Source organism: Canis lupus, chromosome 34 (assembly GCF_011100685.1).
Source record: "Canis lupus familiaris isolate Mischka breed German Shepherd chromosome 34, alternate assembly UU_Cfam_GSD_1.0, whole genome shotgun sequence".
Lineage (NCBI taxonomy): Eukaryota > Metazoa > Chordata > Mammalia > Carnivora > Canidae > Canis > Canis lupus.
In genome coordinates this window covers 902,217-920,059 of record NC_049255.1, presented here as the reverse complement: position 1 = coordinate 920,059, position 17,843 = coordinate 902,217, and the positions used below count along the sequence as shown (strand labels likewise).

Genomic DNA, 17,843 nt, shown 5'->3' with positions numbered 1-17,843 from the left:
CACATGTCACAGAGCCACTGGAAAGCAACTCCACATACAAGATGTCTTAGAATTAGTTTGACCATGTTCCAAGGACCCCCTGAAACAAGTTGAGCCCCCCTCGCTCCTCAGGGATCCCTGATGATACTTAGAGAAAGAACCTCTGTGCCTGGGGAATGAACAGGATATCCGGGCCTCCTGTAGGACTGATGGAGGTGTGGCCATTATCGCCTGCTCTGTTAGAAGCAAGGGGGTCCATCACCTCAAGTTTTATGGAAGCTGGAACACCAGAACCACTCCATGCCTGCCTCTTGCTCAATCCCTCAAACAATTGTCAGACCCAAGTGCTGGCACCAAGAGAAAATACCTGTTGGAGCATGCACATCACAGCCCTCCAGGGATGCCCACACCTTAACCCTGGAATCTGCGAGCGTGTTAGCATACGTGGCAAAGCGATTTCCATGCAGATGGAATTAAGGTCACTAATTGCTGACTTTAGGGAGAGTGTATGCGTGCGCACGCGTGCACACACACACACACACACACACACACACACATCTTCATCCATTCATCTGTCGATGGACATCTGGACTTTTTCCGTAGTTTGGCTATTGGAGGGTATTCTGCTGAGTGAAATAAGTCAATCCGAGAAAGACAATTATCATATGATCTTACTCATATGTGGAATATAAGAAACAAAACAGAAGATCAGGGTTGCCTAGGGGGCTTAGTCTGCCTCCAGCTCGGATCATGATCCCAGGGTCCTGGGATCGAGCCCTGCGTGGGGCTCCCTGCTCAGCGGGGAGCCTGCTTCTCCCTCTCCCTCTGCCTGCTGCTCCCCCTGCTTGTGCTTTTTTGCTGCCTGTCAAATAAAATATTAAAAAAAAAAGATAATTGGGGAAGGAAGGGAAGAATAAAATAACATGAAATCAGAGAGGGAGACAAACCATAAGAAACTCTTAATCACAGGGAAGAAACTGAGGGCTGATGGAGGGGAGGTTCGTGGAGGGACGGGGTAATTGGGTGACGGACATGAAGGAGGGCATCTGACATGATGAGCACTGGGCGTTATACCCAATTGATGAATCACTAAATTTTACCTCTGAAACTAATAATACACTATATGTTACTAATTGAATTAAAATAAGATACATTTAAAAAGAGAGAAAGAAAAAATAAGAGTATCCTGGATCATATAGGTGAGCTCAGTGAAATCACAAGGGCCCTTAGGAATATAAAAAATAGTGAAGGGGATTAAAGGCAAAAGGAGAGAAAATGAGTGGGAAATATCAGAGAGGGAGGCAAACCATGAGAGACTCCTCTAACTCTGGGAAACGAACAAAGGGATGGTGGAAGGGGAGGTGGGTGGGGGGTTGGGGTGACTGGGTGATAGGCACTGAGGGGGGGTACTTGACAGGATGAGCACTGGGTGATGTGCTATATGTTGACAAATTGAACTCCAATAAAAAAAATACAAAAAAAAATATATACAAAAAAGGAAAAAAGCGTCCTTAAAAGTGGACAACAGAGGCAGAAGAGGGAGTCAGAGAAGGAGACGGGACTCAAGAAGAATGGTCAGAGGCTCAGTGTTGCTGCCTCAAAGGGCCGGGAACCAAGAACGTGAGCAGCCTCTAGAAGCTGGAAAGGTGGGGTGCCGTCTCCCCTAGTGCCTCTGGAAAGGAATGCAGCCCCAATTTGAGCCCAGTGGAACCCGTATCAGATTTTCAACCTACAGACAGATAATAAATTTGTGTTGTTTTACGCCACCAAGTTTGTGGTTGTTTGTTATAGCAGCCGTAGGACATTTAGTCACCTGTTAAAGCTGTACAGCGTCTACACCTTACACCTAACAGGGAACTGCCCAGAGGAGCCCTGAAGGAGGGGCTGCCTTTCTGTGGGCAGAGTCTGGTGGAATCAGACCAAGCACCAGCCAGTCAGCAACAGGATGCCACGAGAATCCCAGCCCCGCCAGCCCATCACTCCACCCGTCCACAGGGCTCTGGACCAGTGCCCAGTCCACAGTGACTTCATCGATGCTTCCACTACTTCCAGAGTTTTGTGAATGGTCATTTGCGTTTCAGCATCCCTGTACCCCACCTTGCCCCATGCTGCATGAGGTGACTTGAGGATAACTAATAATTCAGCACTTAGTCCCCAGCTATAGAGACACTCCCTTAGCCTGGATCACGGCCACACTGGAATGACCACCACCAGGAGACCCACAGACATCCCCACTGGGGGCAAAAGCTGAACACAGCTTTCAACTTGTCTCCTGGGGGAGGTGGGGCAATGAGGGAATGAATGTTGGAAGGAACACGTATGTCCATTCTGAGCATCCCAGCAGCCCAGGGGTGGAAAATCATGTATGGCTTAATGTATCAGCCCCCCAGAACACAGTCACTACCTCCTGCCTCCAGGAGATTACCAGTAGTCTCCCATCGCCTCCAGCTCACTGAGAGTCACTTCAGGAATGGCCTGGCCCCTCTACCCGAGAGAGTTCGTTGGATCAGAGGAGAATACCAAACAGCTAGAGCGATTTCCTCCCTGGAATTCAGAATCAGAGCTAACACAGAATCTGTCCCTTGGGTGGCTATAAACGTGAGAGCTCACAAACCACGGGTGGGCTTCTTCTGCCTACAGGCAGGTGGGCCAAGGATGCAAACAAAGCCAGTCCTCAGTAAGAAAGGAAAAAGAGTGAAGCGAACACCTGCGTGTGCAGAGAACAGAGTCAGGTCACCTGACAGTCCTGATTCTGGCACCTTCCTCAGGTCCAGCACCATCACCACCCACGTGGTGATTCCCAGACCCGACCCTGGCCCGTTCGCTTTTCCTGCTGCAGTGGATATAGGTTTCTTGCAACCAAAAGAATCCTGCAGAAATCCTACAGGAAGCATTTACAAGAAATCATATTAAAATCCATAACCAATATTTATTCAGCTCCTCAACAGGCTCCTGGGAGCAGAATCTGGAGCAAACACGCTAAGCAGGATGGTGGAGTCCCACATTTTCACACACCAGCTCTCGTCCCCCAGCCTCCCGTGTCCCTGGGGCCCCAGGCCACCTGTTCCGTCCCAACTGTCACTGCTGCATCCCCCTCTAATGGGCACTGAGCACCTGCTCCTGCACACTGCCCCACAACAGCTGCTGTTGGGTGCCCAGGCTACATGCCTCTCACCTCCAGACACCTGGAGCCCGGCTCGGCTGCCATGACGCACGACCAGAAGAGCAAGGTGATGCGAGCCAGCGAAGCAAACGTGCACTAGTGGGACAGTGAGGCAGGAGACAAATGCGCCCTGGCTTCCCTGCACTGGACTGTCCTAGGCTCCCGAGGCCTCGTGGCCCACAGTCCCGCCGGCCGGCTCCGGGAAGCCGCCAGCTCAGGAACACAGCCTCACGCGGACTCTCCCTCCTTCCCAACCTCACGCTGCTCCTGCTTCACTCTTGCTCCCCGGCACTGCGCTCTGAGTAAGCGAGGAACACAACCGCATGCCCCGGGCGCCGCTCTTCAGGGACCTCATTGCAAGACGTCCTTGTCTGAAATGAGGTCTGTGGCAAACCCAGAAGCTGAATATGGCAGAGATCACAAAACAAATCTGGCTAGTGATCTGGGAAACTGACGACGTGCCAGGACACACAGTAACTGAACAGCAGACACAGTCGATCCCCTACCAGGGCCGTTCTAGGACCAAGTCACCAACCCATTTCTCACACGAGAGGAAAGTAGAGCCCATCACACGTATGAAGCTTAATGCATTCTCTCAAGGTGAGAGAATGTAGCCAGAGGCTTCAGCGGGACTCCTCAAAGGACTCCTGTCGCCTGCGAGAGGACAACGCGGCCACCCAGCAAACCGTCCCCGGGAAACCGAAACCCAGAGGGCCAAGGCCGCCACCCCCTGGGCAGCCAGTAGGTGGCGAGCTTCAGCCGTCGGCGGGCTTCCCGATCCTGGCCAAGACTCGCTCCAAGGTTGGCTCCGCTCCTCTGCTTGGTAAGAATCTGCTATTTTGACAAACTGAAATGTACTCGCAATAACCTGAGAACTTACAGAATCTCTAAATTTTAAAAGTTGAAAATTGCTTAAATTAAATCAGAGAATTGTTTTCCTTGTCCATCAGCAATGTGTTTGTTACTACTGCTCTTCGGCTTCCTATTTGTGAAAGAGGCATTTTTTATTAGATGTTTGATGAGGTCTTTGGTTCTGTTTTACCTCAATTGGAGGAGTTTGTGTGTTTGCCATTTAAACAAGGTATTATGAGCTAAAACTTCCCCTAGAATAAATAGCATTTTACAAATGAAGCCGGGGCAGAAATGATGGTCGTCTACTGAGTGGGCCGCTGGAGGAGAGCCAGGCAGGTGGAAAGAGCCAAGAGTGGAGGGGTGCTGTGTGCAGGGCGGGAGAAGCACGGGGGCACTGTGTAACCATATACGTGTGCACACGAGTATATACATACTCACTTCTTTATGACTGCTCTGTTACACATACTTAGAACAAAACCCTTTATAGCTTCACAATAAGAAATTCATACAGTAATTTGCTATAGAGTTGTACAATGGAATTCCAGGCAGCCACTAAAACTAGTGTTCAAGCGCCTGGCTGGCTCAGTTGGTAGAGCAGGTGACTCTTGATCTTGGGGTCATGAGTTCAAGCCCCCTATTGGGTGTAGAGATCACTTTTTTTAAAATCCTTTCAAAGCGGCACCGGGTGGCTCAGTGGTTGAGCATCTGCCTTTGGCTCAGGGCGTGATCTCAGGGTCCTGGGATCGAGTCCCACATTAGGCTCCCCACAGGGAGCCTCCTTCTCCCTCTCTCTGTGTCTCTCATGAATAAATACACAAAATATTTTTAAATAAATAAAATAAAAATCACATTAAAGAAGAATTTTGATGAAGGTGAAACATGTTTATGATTGTCATAAAATGGAAAACAAAAGTATAAGTCAATGTTCATTAAAAAAATTTTCTAAATAAAAATAAATTACAGGGCGCCTGGCTGGCTCAGTCAGTGGAACATGTGACTCTTGATTTCAGGGTAAGGAGTTCAAGCCCCATGTTGGCTGCAGAGATTACTTAAAAATAAAATCTTTTTTAAAAGTAAATGATTCTTAAAATAAATAAATAAAAATGAATTACATGTACATATACATGGGGAGATGACTATTGGTAGTGATTATTTCTAACTGAAAAGTAGGCCTACATATTATTTTTTTTAAGATTTTATTTATTTATTCATAGAGACACACAGAGAGAGAGAGAGAGAGAGAGAGAGGCAGAGACACAGGCAGAGGGAGAAGCAGGCTCCATGCAGGGAGCCCGACGTGGGACTCGATCCACGGTCTCCAGGATCAGCCCTGGGCTGCAGGCGGCGCTAAACCCCCGCGCCACCGGGGATGCCCCATATTATTTTTTATGTCACTTTTATCCATATGTCCTGAGTTTACTTCTGTTGTTTATTATTATTAGTGTTACTCTTTATTGTGCTCTGTTCTAAGCACTCTATAAATATCAACTCAATCCTCACAACATGAGTATGAAGTATTTACTATTACTATCCCCCTTTTTTTATAGATTAAAACACTGAAGCACAGAGAGGTCAAGTTATCTACTCAAGGTCATACAGCTAATGAACAGTACGGCCAGGATACAGACCCAGGAACTCTGGCTTCAGATTCTTTGTTTTTAACTAATTAAACAAGAGAAAAGTAAATAAAAAGCATCATGAAAATGAAAGGAAGCAAAGAAAGGAAGGAATGAAGAAAAGAAGAGAGGTAGAGAGGGAAGGCAGACAGGAAGAAACTGTGTGCCACAGGGAATAATATGCATTTGTTTAAACAAAGTTTAGGGGTGCCTGGGTGGCTCAGTGGTTGAGCCTCTGCCCCTGGCTCAGGTCAGGATCCCAGAGTCCAGGGATCATGTCCCAAGTCGGGCTTGGAAATGTCTTAAGAGGCTCCCCATCCCACCCCCCCACCCCGTTACTTGGCACCAGCTGCCCCCTCTCAGAGCACAGTAGGTGTCTAGGGGCTGGATTTCCATCTCTACCCTACAAGTCTGGACTGTGTCTTTCTAGAGCATGCCTCAACCTGACTTGCGTGAATGTCATTATTGGGTTTTTTGACGAAAAGAAAACCAAATTATGTTTAAAAAAAAATGGAAAAGGTGTCATGCCCAGCTGAAAGTATGACAAACCTTAAACAGTAGCCAGCTGGCACTCTAAGTCAATCTTCTTCAAGACCCAGGGCTGAGAGTGAACCAAGTCTGGGTGTCAGCGGCACACACCAGTCCTCCAGCAGAGGGGCTGCTGCACTCGCCCAGAGGGAGGAGGGGACGCAGTGGAGTCCTGACTCCTTCCCTGGGACCCCAGGCTGCGTGGCAGGGGGTTCCAGGGCCAAGGCGGGGAGAGTGCCAGAAAGAAGCCTGCAACAGAGGGCAGCAGGGGTGACAGGGCAGCTCTTCGCCTGTCCAGTGCAGGAGTTCCCTGCTGAGGAAGGTGCAAACACAGGTGGAAACCCATGAGCCCTAAATACAGGAGGAGAAGGACTTCTTTACGTCCTCCATCCCTGAGCACAGACTTCAGGCAAAAATCCCCATCTCCAGCAATTGCACTGTTGGGGATTTACCCCAAAGATACAAATGCAATAAAACGCCGGGACACCTGCACCCCGATGTTTATAGCAGCAATGTCCACAATAGCCAAACTGTGGAAGGAGCCTCGGTGTCCATCGAAAGATGAATGGATAAAGATGTGGTCTATGTATACAATGGAATATTCCTCAGCCATTAGAAACGACAAATACCATTTGCTTCAACGTGGATGGAACTGGAGGGTATTATGCTGAGTGAAGTAAGTCAGTCGGAGAAGGACAAACATTATATGTTCTCATTCATTTGGGGAATATAAATAATAGGAAAGGGAATATAAGGGAAGGGAGAAGAAATGTGTGGGAAATATCAGAAAGGGAGACAGAATGTAAAGACTGCTAACTCTGGGAAACGAACTAGGGGTGGTGGAAGGGGAGGAGGGCGGGGGGTGGGAGTGAATGGGTGACGGGCACTGGGGGTTATTCTGTATGTTAGTAAAGTGAACACCAATAAAAAATAAATTAAAAAAAAAAATCCCCATCTGCAAAAGTGATGCCTGCATCTTTGTCTCAGAAACATGCCCTGGACGGAATTTTTGTAAAGGAGTTTGGGTGTCATATGAAACAAGCAGGAAGCAAAATCTGTCACTTCACTGCAAGATCCTCCAGTACACAGCTTTAATTTAGGAGGTTTAATTCTAGGAGATGATGACCCAACCCCAAAAAGCAGCGAGGTCATGACACAAACTACACAAAAAGTTCACATGGTCCTCTCAGCTCATCTGCTCACTGCCTTCCAGGAAACAGGTACTTCTAAATAGTCAAGGATTAAACTGTTTTATTAAAAAGAAGAAGGAGGAGGAGGAGGGGGGAGGGGGAGGGGGAGGAGGAGGAGGAGGAGGAGGAGGAAGAAGAAGAAGAAGAAGAAGGAGGAGGAGGAGGAGGAGGAGGAGGAGGAGAAGAAAAGATGACAGTATTTTAAAATATATTGTTCATGTCACTGCAAATGGCAGGTCTTGTTAAAAAGAGCTCTCGACTCCTCTGGAAATGAAGGGTGTGTCTGGTGGGCATCCAGAGACTGGCTGGGTGGTGGCTGCCACTTGAGCTGCAGGCACAGCACAAGAATTGCTGAGCTCCACTGAGCTGCTCTCAAGGACTTGGAATTCTTCAAATCCCGATGCTCTGTACCAAAGATGGCTGGTTATCCTCATCCTCTCCCCCATAGGCATACTAATCCCACGATGGCCCTCAGTCCCCAACCAGATTCCCAGATTATTCACAACACTACACATAGCACATTTAAGAAATTCAGAGAAGGGGGCACCTGGGTGGCTCAGCGGCTGAGCGTCTGCCTTTGGCTCAGATCATGATCTCGGGGTCCTGGGACCAAGCTCCATGTAAGGCCTCCCCTGCTCAGTGGGGAGTCTGCTTCTCCCTCCCCCCTGCTTGTGTTCTCTCTCTCTCTCTCAAATTAATAATTTTTTTTGAGATCTTAAAAGAAAAAAAAGTTCAGAGAACAGCGAGAGAGTGAGAAGGAAGGAAAGCCCATGATGTCTTTTCAGAATTATTGTATCACTGTTTTAACAGATCACTTGCAACCAATCTTTGCTCTTTAGCCTTTAACAGAAATGCATAAAAATCTTAACCTATTTCTTTGCACTTACCAATTTACTAGTGATGTGCTAGGCCCTGTTTCATATCACCTTGGTGCCAGTGGCCCAAAAACTCGACTTTAAAAGTCTATGTTTAAGAAATTCCACTGCAATAATTCATTTTTATATCCAAGGGATTCCCTTGTAATGGAGCAGTACCTCCTTAATGAAAACTGCAAGGCTATTGGTATATACTCTCATCTAATGTGATTTCCCAATACTAAGAGGAGATCAAAAAGGCAAGAGTATATTATTAGCCGTTTTTAAAGCTTTTAATAAGATTTAAAGCATCAGATCACTGGACATGATTTCTCACACAGTCACTAAGACATAATCACAACTCCCAGGGGGAAGACATATTATGAGTCCCCTACGAAACCAACCACCACCACAGGCACCGTTAGGCGGTGACCCAGTTGCTTCTTCAGATGCCTTCATTATCCCAGAAACACCAAAGCTCTTTTTTGAGAAGTAGAAATCTATTTTTGTTATTCATTAACACTCTGGAAGCATATATAAGCCAACAAAGGAGCAACGGGAAGTCACAAACACAGGGTTTGGTTAACATCATCAACGAGCACGCCATGTGCGCCCACCTGCTTCCTTAGAGGTGCTTGTCTACACAGGCTTAGCTTTAAAATGGAGAATCTAAGATTCTAAGAAAGATAAAATTAGGTCCCTAAGTCATTATGAAGTCGATGAACAAATGTAATCATGATGCAGATGCTGCCACATGGTTGAAAACAAGTTAAATACACTGTGGATTACTCTAAATTTTCTCTTTAAGCAGGTAGAGCATATTTTAAAAGGTAAATGAGGGCAGCCCGGGTGGCTCAGCGGTTGGGCACCTGCCTTCAGCCCAGAGCGTGACCCTGGAGTCCCAGGATCGAGTCCTGCGTCAGGCTCCCTATGGGGAGCCTGCTTCTCCCTCTGCCTGTGTCTCTGCCTCTTTCCCTCTGTGTCTCTCATGAATAAATAAATCAAATCTTTAGAAAAAAAAATAAAATTGGGATCCCTGGGTGGCGCAGCGGTTTAGCGCCTGCCTTTGGCCCACGCGCGATCCTGGAGACCCAGGATCGAGTCCCACGTCGGGCTCCCGGTGCATGGAGCCTGCTTCTCCCTCTGCCTGTGTCTCTGCCTCTCTCTGTGTGACTATCATAAATAAATAAAAATTAAAAAAAAGAAAAAAGAAAAAAAATAAAAGGTAAATGAACTGACTGGGAAGGATTTCTCACTATTAAGTTTTCAAATCTACACAGGCCTGGGAAAAGGGCACTAAATACCTAAGGGTTCTGAGATCAATTTTCTCAGCAAAAAGAAAATCAAATATTTCACCCCCTCTCTTGTTAACTGAAAAGGTAACAGAATGCACATTACATAGAATTTGGTCTCATGAAAAGACCCTTCAGTTAAACATTCTCAATCGTCTAAACTCAGCATCAAGCTACACATAGACCTGTGTTTCCCCTAATAGCCTAAGAGCATAAGTATAGTCCATCCACAGACAAAAGCTTGAAAAGCACGAGTATGGCAATAAAAAGGTCTGCTTCGTGGATAGTTCTGGAATCAGCTTCACTAATTCACTGCCACGAGGCCTGCAATGAGGGACTCAGGAGTCAGCCAGCAGGGAGGCATTGGCCTCTGGAGGTCAAGGTGAGGCTGGCCGGAGCACCCATTCTGGGCCCACCCCAAGACTTCAGCAGGTCCCCAGGAGGCTGAAGGGCCCAGGATCACCTGTGCTCTGAGCTTCTTCCCCCAGGGCGGCAGGGGTGGGGCGGTCATACAGCACCAGCCCATGGTGGCTCCTGCATGCGGCAGCCTCTCCAGGGGTGTGGCAGGGAGCCCCCATCCGTCTCCCAAGGCATCCAAGGCACCCCAGCCTTCGCTCCGGGGCTCCTGAAGCCCCTCCACCCCTCGCCCCCCAGCGCAGCCAGACCCCGGACTTGCATAAGCCACTTTCCTGGGTTGTTCTGGCTTTGCCCTCGGCCCCATTTCCCTCTCTAGTGACTTAGCGGAGTCCGTTTCCCCCCAAAGACAATTTCCAACCTGAAAAGGAATTCCGCTGCCAGAGACCACTCATGATCTACGCCGGCCTTCCTGGCAAAGTACCATCCTCGACTCTGTCCTAGCCGAAAATGCAGGATACGCTGAAGAAATAAGACCTTTTCAATCATGACTACAAGACACTTCCACGGAACAGTCTGTGGTGCCATGGAAAACAGACAAAAGAGGAAAATCCTGCTGTAAGATGACTCCTCACCCATTGCAGATGGAAGAGCCACCTAGCCCAGACTCAGTGTCACCCCATGATCAAAGCCTGCATGACACGGGAGACAAAGCTATCCTACCCGTCAGCAGCATTGCTAACAAAGCCACCGCGGGTCTGCAGGTCTGCCGACAGCCTCCTCCACTTACAAGCCTCCATGTGAAAGAGGCCGTCCCCTGGCGGGAGAGGGATGGCCTCGTCTGAGAGCGCCCCCCGGCTCGGCCCCTTTGCTCCAAGACTGCGGCTCCCCTGGTCTGTCCGCCTGCTGAAGCGCTCGTCGCCTGCAGCACTTCTTCTGCCCGCTCGGCTAGCTCACCGGCTTCCTCAGCTCACGTGGGAAGCTGCTCGGGTCACATCCACCCTTGGTCTGCAGCAGCGGCCGTCCCCCACCCAGGTGGCAGTGAACCGGGGTGGACGTGGCGACACCGACCACATTCCACGGAGCTCCCAGTCCAACGACTGTCATTAGACTCGGCTCCGAGTGGCCACTGGAGGCCAGTTCCGCCCCCCACTGATGCCCCCGTGCTGTCCCACCAGGGCCACTGCATGCATCCGGTGCTAGCAGGTCTTCACCGTAACTTGTGTAGGGTGCGCGGTGCATGTGGCACGCCGCCTTCCCAGGGAGGTGGTTGTGCTGCAGCATCCATTTTCTCATCTGTTCAGGTGAAGATGATGACAGCACCTACCTCGCCACGCTGTCCCTGGGATTCACTGAGATAATTTGTGCAATTTGAGATAATTTGTGTATGGGGATAATTTTATTAAAATGTGTAATTTTATACATTTAAATATACAGTGACTAATATTTAAATGTGTAAGTATTTATGTATTTATCTTATGTGTGTTCACTATGGAAAATAGTAAGTTTAGCACCATCCACATATGCTCAGGCTACCATAATAAAATACCCCAGGCGGGGAGGCTTAACAGAAATTGATTTTCTCACAGTTACAGAGTCTAAAAGCCCAAGATCAAGCTGTCAGCAGGTCTGGTTCCTTCGGGGGCCTCTCCCCTTAGCTTGTGGACGGCTGCCTCCTCACCATGTCCTCCTGAGGTCTTTCTGTGTCTGTGGGTCTTAATGTGCCCTTCTTACAAGGATACTGATCATATTGAATAAGGGCTCACATATTCGACCTCATTTGACCTTAATTACCTTTTTAAAAAGCTGTGTTTCCAAATACATTCAGAGGTACTGGGGGCTAGGGCTTCAACATAGGAATTTTAGGAGGACGATAAGCCCAGCTCCTAGGAAGCACTTCTGCTGTGATACTTACCAAACCTGCCTTGCCTGTTACGTTGCTGCCTTTTTCACTAAACTGTAAACACAGAGAACTTACAGCAGGTAAATCAGAAGAACTTACTTTCTTCTCTGTCAGTGATGATCACCAGGGCCCTCCCCAGTCCCTCAGCCACCAATCCAGCATTGCCCCCCGCCTCCTTCCACACTGGCCTCCTCTCCACATTGGCCATGGGGCTCTGGTCTTCGCAGGCCATTTCCTCTGGCTGGAGAGCTCTGTCCTCCTGACCTCTCCCACCTCTCGCTGGCCCCTTTGTGTGCCCTCTCACACTGTCTCCCCCACCAGGCTATCAGCTTCACACACAGGTGAGGACTCTGGTCTGCTTGTTCCCTGACGTTTCCCCAGTTCCCAGCACAGTTCATCCCACCTAATGACCCTCTTTTGGAGAACACTGCCAGAGCCAGTGATGACTGCTTCCTCTGAGCAAGGCTTTCCCGTGTTCCTTTGTAATGAACCATAACAAGGACATTTCAGGACACCAATGCTTCACACCTTCTATTCTTTACCCCAGACAGGCTAAACAATGTTCAGAAGTGGCCCACACAGTAATCAATCCTCCACGAATAAGATTTTACTTTCCTCAATGTCCAAGCATTTCAAGGAAGCCTACAACCACTTCCATGGGAGTAGACACAGAGGTCTTTGCCCACATCCCCCCAGCCAAGCCCTGTTGGTCCTACCTGGAAGCTGCCTCCAAACAGAAAGACATTCTGACTCTACCTATTACCTCCTTGTAGGCAGAAATGTTGGCCCATGGGAATCCAGTCCTAATTCTATTACTCCATCCAAAGCAGGTACAATGGCAGGTCTTTTTCTAAACCAACTTATTAAAATAGCACAGCCTTTTGGACAGATTCCTTCCAGGAATCTGAGAAGTATCATATGTCCACTTTCCTTTCTCATAGGTTATAATCCACCTCCTGCCTCACAGACGTACCAAGCTCACTGGAAGTTACTAAAAAAGCAGCAGGCAACGGTCACAATTTGCTCATCCCACTTGGTCCTCACAAGAAAAGGGAAAAAATGTCATTGGTTGTGTAGTGAATGTTCAGAAGATTCCAGGCCATCAAACCCCACACGGGAGCTGGCAATGGGGTGGGCCTGTCCCTGAGACAAGAGGACAAATCCAGCCACACACTGTCTTGAACACTAGTCTCCTGGCAAGAGAATAACTCCACAGCCGGGGAAACCAGAAGCACCTCAGGAGGCCATCTACTCTTGAGTTGAAACTACTGGTTTTTATTCATAAAGTAATAAGTAATCAGTTGTTCTAGCCTTTTTTTTTTTTTTTTTTTTGTCTGTTTGTTAAAAGGCAGGCTACAAAGAGTAAAGCCAAATGCAAACAGCAGAGAGGTATAAATAAATAGCCACAGAGCTCAGTGCCAGGAAAGAGCTTAGCATGACAACAGGAGAAAATGTAACAGGTAAACTTCCACCCAGCATTCCCTATGCAGGGGGAACCAATTCCTCGAAATAGCCATACTCCTAGCAGCCTTTTTCTACCGCTGATGTTAGCGTCACACATGCTCTTACCTGGACGAAAAGCAAGGGACCCCTGCATTCCCCCAGGAGTTGCAGGTTCCTTAGAGGTCACATTTTGCAGATGTAACCATTTGTATGCCTTAGACCTTGCCTCCATGTTACCTTGCCTCCATTTTTCCACAGAAACCGTATTTGCAGCTTCCATGGTGAATTATTATGGCTGCTACAATCCTTTCCACGTCAGCCTGGGCTTAGGGCAACAAGCTGCCTTGAAGAGGATTAAGAAGAGTGTTTAGGACCCAACAGAACTACACATTTGTTTCATTCTTGCTGCTCTTCATGTGGATCTGGGCATGCTCATTTACCACCTTCCATTTCCAATTTACATAAAATCCAGGCAGCTCACTCAGCTGGTGGGGAGAGCACCAGCTGCAAAGTGGTGTTTACAGGGCAACTGGTGTGTGCACTGAAAACGAATATTTACCAAAGGAATGCTAAGTTTGTCTCAGGAGAAGAAAGTTGTGTAAATGTGTAAAGGGCATTAATTCCCTATAATTTTTTCTAACTACATAATTCATATAAATATCTATAACTTATAATTAACAATATAGATTTTATTAAAATGTGTAATTTTAGGATCCCTGGGTGGCGCAGCAGTTTGGCGCCTGCCTTTGGCCCAGGGCGCGATCCTGGGGACCCGGGATCGAATCTCATGTCGGGCTCCCGGTGCATGGAGCCTGCTTCTCCCTCTGCCTGTGTCTCTCTCTCTCTCTATCATAAATAAATAAAAATTAAAAAAAAAAGAAAATCTCATTTAAAAAAAAATGTGTAATTTTATATATTTAAATATACAGTGATTAATACTTAAATGTGTAAGTATTTATGTATTTATCATATGTGTGTTTGCTATGGAAAATAATGTTATAAGAACATGAGATAAGGTTAATAGCTATATTTTACATCTTGAGAGAATAAAACTTGATAAATTTAAGATTATATAACACGTGTTTTTTTTTTTTTTTTTAAAGATTTTATCTATTTATTCATAGAAACACAGAGAGAATGAGAGGCAGAGACACAGGCAGAGGGAGAAGCAGGCCCCATGCCGGGAGCCCGAGGTGGGACCCGATCCACGATCTCCAGGATCACGCCCTGGGCTGCAGGCGGCGCTAAGCCGCTGTGCCACCGGGGCTGCCCTAACACGGATTTTTTTTTTTAATTAAGACGCAAAAAAAGTCATTGGTTTATCAATATTACATATAGCAATGCTATGTCATTTCGGGGTCTTTTACAGAAAATGGAGGGAAAGTCGCTAAAAAGACTAAAAAGAACTAATGAGAATTTGTCTTAATGAAATACAAAATAGATACATTGGAAATTCCAGATACTTGTGACATATAAATCATATAAAAATAAGAACACTAATATGAGTACCATAACAAGATACTCACAAGAATAAAACCGGTAAATTCTGAGTAAGGTAAATATCGACAGAGAGGAGGAAAACGTTAAAGCATTATTCACATAAACTACATACATTGTTCTTAATTAAACAAGTGTATATTTACGTTCATCATGATGCATTTTATTGATGAGAGTGCATGTTTTATGATTAACATAACAGATCCCTCTACTTACAGAGCTACAGACAGTGCAAATGAAAAATGCACAAGAACACAACCTCCCTTGAAGGTAAATGCAAAACCAAGTACCAGGGTTTCCTTCAGTCCACAACACTCATTTGAGGGAGAGGGCGCAGAGCTGGTGTGAAGCAGAAGCTGATTTAAACGCACGTGTGCCTCCAGCCCTTTCTCACCTGCTGTGCACAAGGCAAATACACGTCAAAGGCGCTTTTTTCCGCGCACCTCCCGGGGCGTTCCGCGGGGGGGGGGGGGGGGGGGGGAGGCCTCCCTGCCCCCTCCCCGCCCCCTCGCCGCCCCCTCCCCGCCCCGCAGGGGAACTGAGCTTTCGCTTTCGTCCAAACCCAAGGCCACTGAGAGCCGGTACCGGCCAACAGACTTGACCCAAGGCCGCCTCCGCGCCCCGGCCGTGTGCCGGCCCGGGCTGGGTCCGAGGCTCGCCGGGGACGGGGGCTGCTCCGGCGCTCCGCGGGCCTGCGGGCGGCCTCAGCACAGCCACAGGCGGGGGAGGGGGGCGTGAGCAGGTCGCGGCCCGGCGTCGGGCCGCTGCGGGGACCGCGCTCCTGCAGCCGTGCGCGCCCCGCGGGGCACCGCCACGTCGCCCGCGAGGAAAGCTGCAGACCGAAGGCCCGACACTGCAGCCCCACGAGCCCCCGAAGGCGCTTCCGGAGCCGGAGCGCGAGCCCGAGCCCGAGCCCGAGCCCGAGCCCGAGGCCGCCGCCCCAGCACCGCGCGCACCGGGCGGGCGCAGCACGGAGCTCCGGGGCCCGGGGGCGGCGGCCGTGGGGCCGGGGCGCAGCCTACCCGCGGTTCCATGGCGCCGCGCTCCTGCTCCGCCGCGGGAGACGGGCCCCGCCGGCCGCGCCGCGCCGCTCCCGGCTCCTGGAGGCGTGCGCTCCCGCCGCGGTCTGCGGCTCGGGCCGTTGCCATGGCGACCAGGCACGCTCCGCCGGGCCCCGCCCCCCCCCCCCCCCCCCCCCCCCCCCCCCCGGAGGCGCCGACCCGCGGAGCCGCAGCCGAGTCCGGGCCCGCGAGCGCCCCTCGCTGTTGCCCCGCAGCTCTCTTAGGGCTCAGCCCCGCGTCCCTCCTGGCGTCAGCCGCGCCCGCTTGTTTGGAACTTGTTTAAATGTCGAAATCTGCTTCTGGCTTCAGGAGAAGAATCCTCAGAATGGAGTTTGGACCGTTTGAACCTTAATGCTCACATCTTGCCGGAGTCTCGAGTCGAACTCGGTTTCTCCCGCGCTTTCCTCGCCCAGCGCCCCCAGGCCGAGTCTTCAGCCCGGAGCTCAGTGGGAAGGTGTGACCTTGAGCCTTCACCTGGAGGTGACAAAGCTCTTTCCCAAATCCTATCTGCCTGTCGGAACAAGGCCTGCACTGGCGTGTGGGAAGCTCCCAGGAACTTTGCCTCAAACAACTTTACAAAGGAAAAAACCCAGTATTTCGTATGTGCAAACCCCCCTCACATTGGGACTAGCACGGTCCATTAGAAATATATTTGCCACAGGTGTAAATCTGTATTTTCTAGAAGCCACATTTTAAAAAGTAAAAACAAACCGGTGAAATTAATTTTAAGAATATGTTAATTTAATCCAATATATCCAAAATATTGTTTGTACAAATCAACACGAAAATTGTTCATGAAATAAGTCAATCGGAAAAGGACAAACACAACGGTCTCATTCATTTGGGGCATATAAAAAATACTGAAAGGGAATAAAGGGGAAAGGAGAGAAAATGAGTGAAAATATCAGTAAGGATGACAGAACAGGAGAGACTCCTAACTCTGGGAAACGAACAAGGGGTAGTGGAAGGGGTGGGGGGGATTGGGGTGACAGGCACTGAGGGGGGCACTTGACAGCATGAGCACTGGGTGATATGCTGTATGTTGGCAAATCGAATTCCAATAAAAAAGTTACTCATTCAAAAATCATACTTACTCCTCGAAATCTCATATGTATTTTACACTATAGACACATTTCAATTCCAACTAGCTGCATTTCAAATGCTCCTGTGCTTATGTCTGGTGGCCACGGCATTAAAGCAGTGTAGGTCACCTAGACTATAAATTCTAGGAAGACGAGCCCCAAATCTCCTTGAAAAGGAAAGGATTACACTTGCTCATAAGGGCTACTAAATAGATGAGCTCTTGAACAAACGATCAGATTCTTACTAGGAAAAAAATTCCTTAAGCACTATAAACTCTAAACACTCCTTAGGAACTAAGATTATTAGAAATGACCTTTTTCTTTTTCTTTCTTTTTTTTTTAAAGATTTGATCTTTTTAAGTAATGTCTATACTCAACATGGGGCTGGAGCTTTCAACCAGAGCTCAAGAGTAACAGGCTCCACTGACTGAGCCAGCCAGTCATCCCATGATTCTTTTTTTATTATTAATTAATAAACCTTATTTTTTTAGAGCAGTTTTAGGCTTACAACAGTATTGAGCAGAAAGAAATGACATTTCAACTGTAGGCGGCGCTAAACCGCTGAGCCACCGGGGTTGCCCGCTTCCTAAAATATTTTAAAGTAAACCTCAGGCTAAAACTCTCACTTAAATTTGGTCTTTTAACAAGAGATTCATCCCTGGTGCCTCTGATGCCCAGAACACAGTAGGTGCTCAAAAAAACAGCTCCTGATTATAAGAAGACCAAACAAACGAACACATGATGGTTGCTTTACTGTCCAGACACACAGAATCGAAGACATCAGGACTAATTACATAGAATTGTAAAATTCAAATCTGACAACAACCAAGTGTCAATTATGATTTCATTTTATAGAAAAGATTATGATTTTATTGGAAAAAAAAACTGACTTGCCAGAAGCCATATAGCTATGTATAGACTGAGACAGGACATGAAACCAAGTTTTTTTTCTGTACTGTGTTTTACAATATATTTAAAAACTTAAAAATCAGGGATCCCTGGGTGGCTCAGAGGTTAAGTGCTGCCTTT

The 17,843-nt window shown here is 48.1% G+C and overlaps 1 protein-coding gene across 1 annotated transcript in view; it reads right to left on the bottom strand.

Moving 5' to 3' along the window:
- Positions 1-15,790, bottom strand: part of DNAH5 (dynein axonemal heavy chain 5) — a 295,211-nt gene extending 279,421 nt beyond the window's left edge. The window contains exon 1 of the mRNA XM_038583304.1: positions 15,694-15,790. Within this exon, the coding sequence (XP_038439232.1) occupies positions 15,694-15,705 (12 nt within the window). The 5' untranslated portion in view covers positions 15,706-15,790. The remainder of the gene's footprint in view (positions 1-15,693) is intronic.
- Positions 15,791-17,843: the final 2,053 nt, after the last annotated feature.